The sequence below is a fragment of the Austrofundulus limnaeus genome, unplaced genomic scaffold (assembly GCF_001266775.1).
Source record: "Austrofundulus limnaeus strain Quisiro unplaced genomic scaffold, Austrofundulus_limnaeus-1.0 Scaffold9, whole genome shotgun sequence".
Classification (NCBI taxonomy): Eukaryota; Metazoa; Chordata; class Actinopteri; order Cyprinodontiformes; family Rivulidae; genus Austrofundulus; species Austrofundulus limnaeus.
This window is the reverse complement of record NW_013952411.1, coordinates 1,995,111-2,000,764: the sequence shown is the minus strand read 5'-3', so window position 1 is coordinate 2,000,764 and position 5,654 is coordinate 1,995,111. Positions and strand designations below refer to the sequence as shown.

General features: G+C 36.8%; 2 protein-coding genes across 2 annotated transcripts in view; both read left to right on the top strand.

Moving 5' to 3' along the window:
• cers6 (ceramide synthase 6) overlaps nt 1-2,483 on the top strand; it is a 20,459-nt gene extending 17,976 nt beyond the window's left edge. The window contains exons 9-11 of the mRNA XM_014001477.1: nt 104-260; nt 518-541; nt 1,437-2,483. Coding sequence (XP_013856931.1) covers nt 104-260; nt 518-541; nt 1,437-1,592 — 337 coding nt within the window. The 3' untranslated portion in view covers nt 1,593-2,483. The remainder of the gene's footprint in view (nt 1-103; nt 261-517; nt 542-1,436) is intronic.
• Nucleotides 2,484-3,281: 798 nt separating this feature from the next.
• The window catches only part of nostrin (nitric oxide synthase trafficking), an 11,081-nt gene continuing 8,708 nt past the window's right edge, over nt 3,282-5,654 (top strand). The window contains exons 1-5 of the mRNA XM_014001476.1: nt 3,282-3,777; nt 3,943-4,028; nt 4,133-4,216; nt 4,444-4,506; nt 4,606-4,687. Of these exons, the coding sequence (XP_013856930.1) occupies nt 3,661-3,777; nt 3,943-4,028; nt 4,133-4,216; nt 4,444-4,506; nt 4,606-4,687 (432 nt within the window). The 5' untranslated portion in view covers nt 3,282-3,660. The remainder of the gene's footprint in view (nt 3,778-3,942; nt 4,029-4,132; nt 4,217-4,443; nt 4,507-4,605; nt 4,688-5,654) is intronic.

The window sequence follows — 5,654 nt, the reverse complement described above, 5'->3', positions numbered from 1 at the left end:
TGTGTGTGTGTGTGTGTGTGTGTGTGTGTGTGTGTGTGTGTGTGTGTGTGTGTGTGTGTGTGTGTGTGTTAATAATTGCCTTCTCTCCTGGTTTCCGTGGCAGGATTTTAAATACCACTTTGTTTGAAAGTTGGGAAATCGTTGGGCCCTACCCGTCCTGGTGGGTCTTCAACCTTCTTCTACTCCTGCTGCAGCTTCTGCACTCATTCTGGTCCTACCTCATAGTGAAGACTGCTTGCAGAGCCATCTCCAAAGGAAAGGTGAGTCGCCACGTTCTCCATTTCTACCTGTTGTTTCACTGCACAGCCAAATGCCTCGCTGCTTCCTATTATTGTCATGAAATGTGTTCTAAAATAACCCCTTTTTCACTTTACTTACCATCAGCAAAAGCTTTTTATTTATTATTTATTTATTTTAGCTTTCATAGAATTTGTGTTGCCTGTTTAATGCAGAGCTGCATTGTGTTGAGAATGACAAATGTTCTTTTTCTTTTCTTTGACCAACTGCAAACTTCAAGGTGGGGAAATGGAATCCTTTACATGTAAGTAGCTTTAAAAGAGTGAATAAAACACTGTCAGGTTTATTTAATACATTCACTTTTACCTCGTATCTCCAACAGTTCTGCACTCTTTAATRATTTGCACTTTTAGTACTATAAATTAAATCAACACCAAAATATTCTCTGTGRAAATGATGTGGTTTTGTGTTGTAAAATTGGATTACATGGGAGTTGTTTTGTGGTTGCTAGTTGTCGACATTCTTGTTCAGTAATTAAGTTATTCTAAATATTTTTGTCTCTGTTATACACCCGGATCTAACCTGACCTGTCGGACTTTATGAACAAAGAGATGTTCCAGAAATTTTGAAAGCTTTTGGGAAAAGCACAGGTGGATGAAATGATAGATACTGATTTAGCAGATGTGATGAAACAAATTAATTTAAGTCTTGCTCATGTAACTTTTTATGGTCAACTCACCAATTTAATTAAAGTCGAATTGCTTTGCAACATTAAATCCGAACCCTAACAAAAGTAGTTGTAATTTTTTATTTTAGAATTTAGGTCCTTATATTTAATTCAGTAAACCTTGTGACTCCGTGTTTTGTCACACTTACTTTTTGCCTACTAACATTAAAGAAAGCCAATAAATTTAATTATCTGTGTGTGTGTCTGTTTACAAAATATCTCATGAATCAATAAATGGATTTTAATGAAACTCACAAAGTTATTATCAGATGAAAATGTACAACTAATGAACTTAAAAAGCAATCAATAAATTATGAAGACATGATAACAAATGTTTTGTGTTTTAGAGATTTTTTTGCCTGGTAACAGGCAGAACTCAAGAGATTTTAACGTTGCAAATTCCACTTGTTATACTTAAGTTTACCTTAAAAAAAAGTAATGAAATCTCCAAACAACGGTTTTATTTCTGCAGGTGTCTAAAGACGACCGCAGCGACATCGAGTGCAGCTCCGACGAGGACGAACGGCCCTCGCCCAATCAGAAGCACCACAGCAGCGCCACCAACGGAACCAACAAAAACGGGACCAACGGCTACCTGACGGGAGCGCCGTATCTCGACGAACACTGACTGATGCTGCTCAAATGGAGCCGTGCCACAGACACTATCYGTTCATMAGTGTGTGTGTGTGTGTGTGTGTGTGWGWGAGAGAGAGAGAGAGAGAGAGAGGGTGTGTGTGTGTCTGTACATGTGTGAATTTAAGTGTATGGTGACGACATGAACAACATCCCCTCATCATCATCTCTTCACATCAAATCTTGATAGATTTATGTGAACTCAGTTTTTTCTCTGGTTCTTTCTAYGAATTTTGTTGCACAGTCTATAAATATTTGCATCAAACACTCATCAAAAAATCAAAAATTATCAGTATGACCCACTGTTTAGCCAACAAACAACATTTGACTATAATTTACGCATGCTTCACGAACCTATAGCTTGGTATCCTGCAGACCATGTTTTCTCATACATTTTCTTTTTAAATGTTATTTAATTTATACTGTTATGTTTACAGACTATAGTCAGACATCTCCTCGTCTTTGATGCCATTGTAATAAATTTAAACAACACAGCTGTTTTTTGTTTGTTTGTTTGTTTGTTTTCCCATAAAGCATTGTATATTGTGTATTAGCAAAATGCTGAAGATCTGGATTCACTTTTTTTGCATCGCCACCCAAAAATCTGCCAAAACAGTGAGATTGGTGTCACTCACAAATGGATGTTAACGTGAAGTTTACACACATCTGATAATACAAACCATGAGATGTCAATATAGTTGTGTGTGTGCGAAAGTGCGYGCGCGTGTGTGTGTGCATCAGATATGGCTAAATGCTGTATTCCTTATTGAATCATTTTGTTTGGTATTCTGATACATTTCTGGTGATCATTAAATTAAAGGCAATTTGTCCTCTAATGAGGTAGATATGAGTTTGGATACTTCAATTAAAAAATGATGACAGCAAATTTGTTGGTGTGTGTTGTATTTGTGATAATGTTTTTGTCTGTGTGTGGGTGTGTACAGTACGTGTGTCTCAGACCAAAATATCTCATGAACSTGTGSACAAAAACGCTTACAGTTCAGTCAGTTTTACAGATAATAAGCTAAGATATGTTATGGTGGTAGCTGAAATATGATTCTGAGAAGACCTGAGTCAATTCTTTGTTTTTGCWAAATATATCATGAAACACTGGGTAGACTTTCATAAAACATTTATCTACGAGATGATTATTTTGGTCACCACAGTCAACTGACCGTAAAAAGAAAAAAAAAATGGGTATAATTCAGTCACTTCTACATTTACAAAGCAGCTTTTCTTTTTCTTGTGAAAAAATATGRGCTAAAAAGCATCCTACATTTACTTCTGTTTTAACACAAAGATATTTAGACAGTTTTGATTATTGACTGAATACATAAAGAGCAGGGCGAGCAGTTTAGGCAAATGCTACGGGTGCTGCCTATTTAGAGTGCACCCCAAATGGAGTGCAAAATTTTTTTATAACTTTTTATAAGAGTATAGGTGATTTAGTATGTAGAATAATCACTGGTTACTCAGGTTTACAGAGGTAATTTGTTTTGTGGGTTTATCCTCTGCTTTGTTACTACATGAGGTGTTATATAGTGCAGAGGATATTTTGTGATAAAAGTATCATATGATGCAGTCAACTGGTGCTTAGTGTGTAAAACTAAATAAGWATAATGGCTGTTTCAGTTATGATCTCAGATAAAGTTCAGGTTAAAGTCTGGGTTTCAGTGTTYTACTTTCATAAAATCCTGGTTTTATTAAAATACCCTTCAAATGACTGGAAAATGCAGAGTTTTAAGCAGATCTTACCAGGATGCGTTTCCTTATTTTGTGAACTATTTTAATTGGTCAACCTGGTTTCTAAACATGAAAAATYAAATCAAAAAGAAAGCTATTTAATTTTGTATGTGAATAAATTGGCAGAGAGATTTAGTAAATTACTCCTTAAATCTTGCCTATGGGTGCCAAATCGGCTAGAACTGGCCCTAATGAAGAGACTTTTTTTGGTCCTCCCATTGTTTCGGTTGTAAACTGACCCACCAACCACCATCACTTTACTTTTGAAGGTGGGTTTGTTTTCCTTGTTAGTGGAATTTTCCTTTGTATTGCCCGCCAACATGAGCTCAGGTGATTTCCGCATGAGAGACTTTGGGAGGAGACTGKTCAAAGTTCCAGGTTCAAAGTCAATAAACAGCCAAAGTCTTAAGATGAAGGAACCGGGCAGCACCTGCTCTGTGAGTATTTCTTTCTAAAATACAAAATATAACTATATTCATCAATGTTTAGTTTAAAATATACTGCAGTAAAACATAAAATTGAAGTGTGAGTTAGTAAGAACTCAATAATGGTTGGAATAAAGTTATTTCCTAATGTCTTAACCTCTGTGACTTGTTTTTCAGTACAACCAGCTCTATCAAAATGTAAAACAATATTCCAAAAATGGAGACTTCTTCTTCAAAGAACTCATCAYAGTTTTCCAGCAAAGGTAGGTTTTGATCATCTTTAGATTTTTTTAAAATATTGAAACTGACCGCAGATCATCTTTTGCTAAAACAGTTGTTGTTTTATGCCAATCCTTTCCGGTTTTAGAGCTGAGCTGGAACACTCGTACTCCAAAGGCCTTCAGAAGCTGGCAGGCAAACTGATCAGAGCCTGTCAAGGAATGTCAAGAAAGTAAGCAAGACACTGTGTTGAGTTTTTTAATTAGCGCTGCCTCCTCTGTGTTTTGTGTTTAACATGACCTCTCCCCTGAGGACAGAGTGCCACGTGGTGCACAGCAATAAAGGTGTTATGGGAAATAGAATGAGCCCAGCGAGTTATGTAGATGTGATCAAAACGCAAGCAGGTGTCAGGCTAATAAGCCCACAGCTTTAACCTTTTCATGCTGGCTCCCCTCTCAGTTCCACCTACAGGGCCTGGTGTCATGTGTCAGACGAGATGTACTCCAGAGCCGATGCCCACAGGTACTGCTCAGCCCCATCTCACGTCATAACAGAAACCTGTGCGTACAGTAAATGTTGAGAGGTAATAACTTTGAAAAACAAATAATGATCTCATTTCAGATCATTAGGAAATGCATTTAACCAAGAGGCCATTCTAGAAATACGACAAGTCTTAGAAGAGCACAACAGGAGGAAGAGGCCAGTATGTGGTTTAATCTTTCCCTCCRCATTTAGGTGTATTTGAGTAAATCTCCAGTTCCGAAACCATTGGGACATTGTGTAAAATATAAACAAAAACAGAATGCAAACCTCTAAACCCATATTTTGTYCACAATAAAACATAGTAAACACATAAAGTTTTTAATAATTTGGATCATTTTCGAGGAACAAATTAGAGTAATTTTGAATTTTATGGCAGCCATCAGTGACATTGTTTACCACTGTGCAGCATCTCTTGCTCTTTTAACATCAGTCTGTGAATGTATAGGAACAGAAGAGACCAGCTGCTGAAGTTTGGRAATATGGTTGATGTAGGATTCTTGTTGTTCAACAGACCTGGGTCTTTTTTGCTGGATCTTTATTTGACGTTGCATCAAACGTTTTCATTTGTTGAGCCGTCTGGACGTCTTGCAGGCCAGTTCAGCACCTGGACTCTTCTGCTCATGCAGTTGTAATATAAAGGACACAGTCTCGTGTTGTCTTGCTGAAATATGCAAGACCTTCCCTAAAAATTAGGTTAACTGAATGAAGATATATGTTGTTCTGAAACCTCTATATACTTTTCTGCACTGATGGTGCCTTTTGTGTAATCTGACCATGCCATAATCATTAAAGCGCCTGTGACATCAATTTTTTTGGTAATAAATATGAATGCATTTTTGGAAAGATAACGTGAATAACATATTACTAATGTTTTTCTCACACCGCTGAGATGACCATTTGTTTATATTTTCACATTTGTGGTAACAGGAAGTGATGTCGAAGGGGAATGCCTGAATATTTACAGAGCATTGCTAAAATGGCTAACAACACTAACTAGAGAAGAACTGGATGTTTCTTTAAATTCTTTTGAATCACTGAAGAGAAACAAAGAAGAGTCAGTTCTCATATTATTGTGTATTATTGTGTCAATAAACAAATGGGAGCTTTCTTTCTTAAAGTGTTCCCCT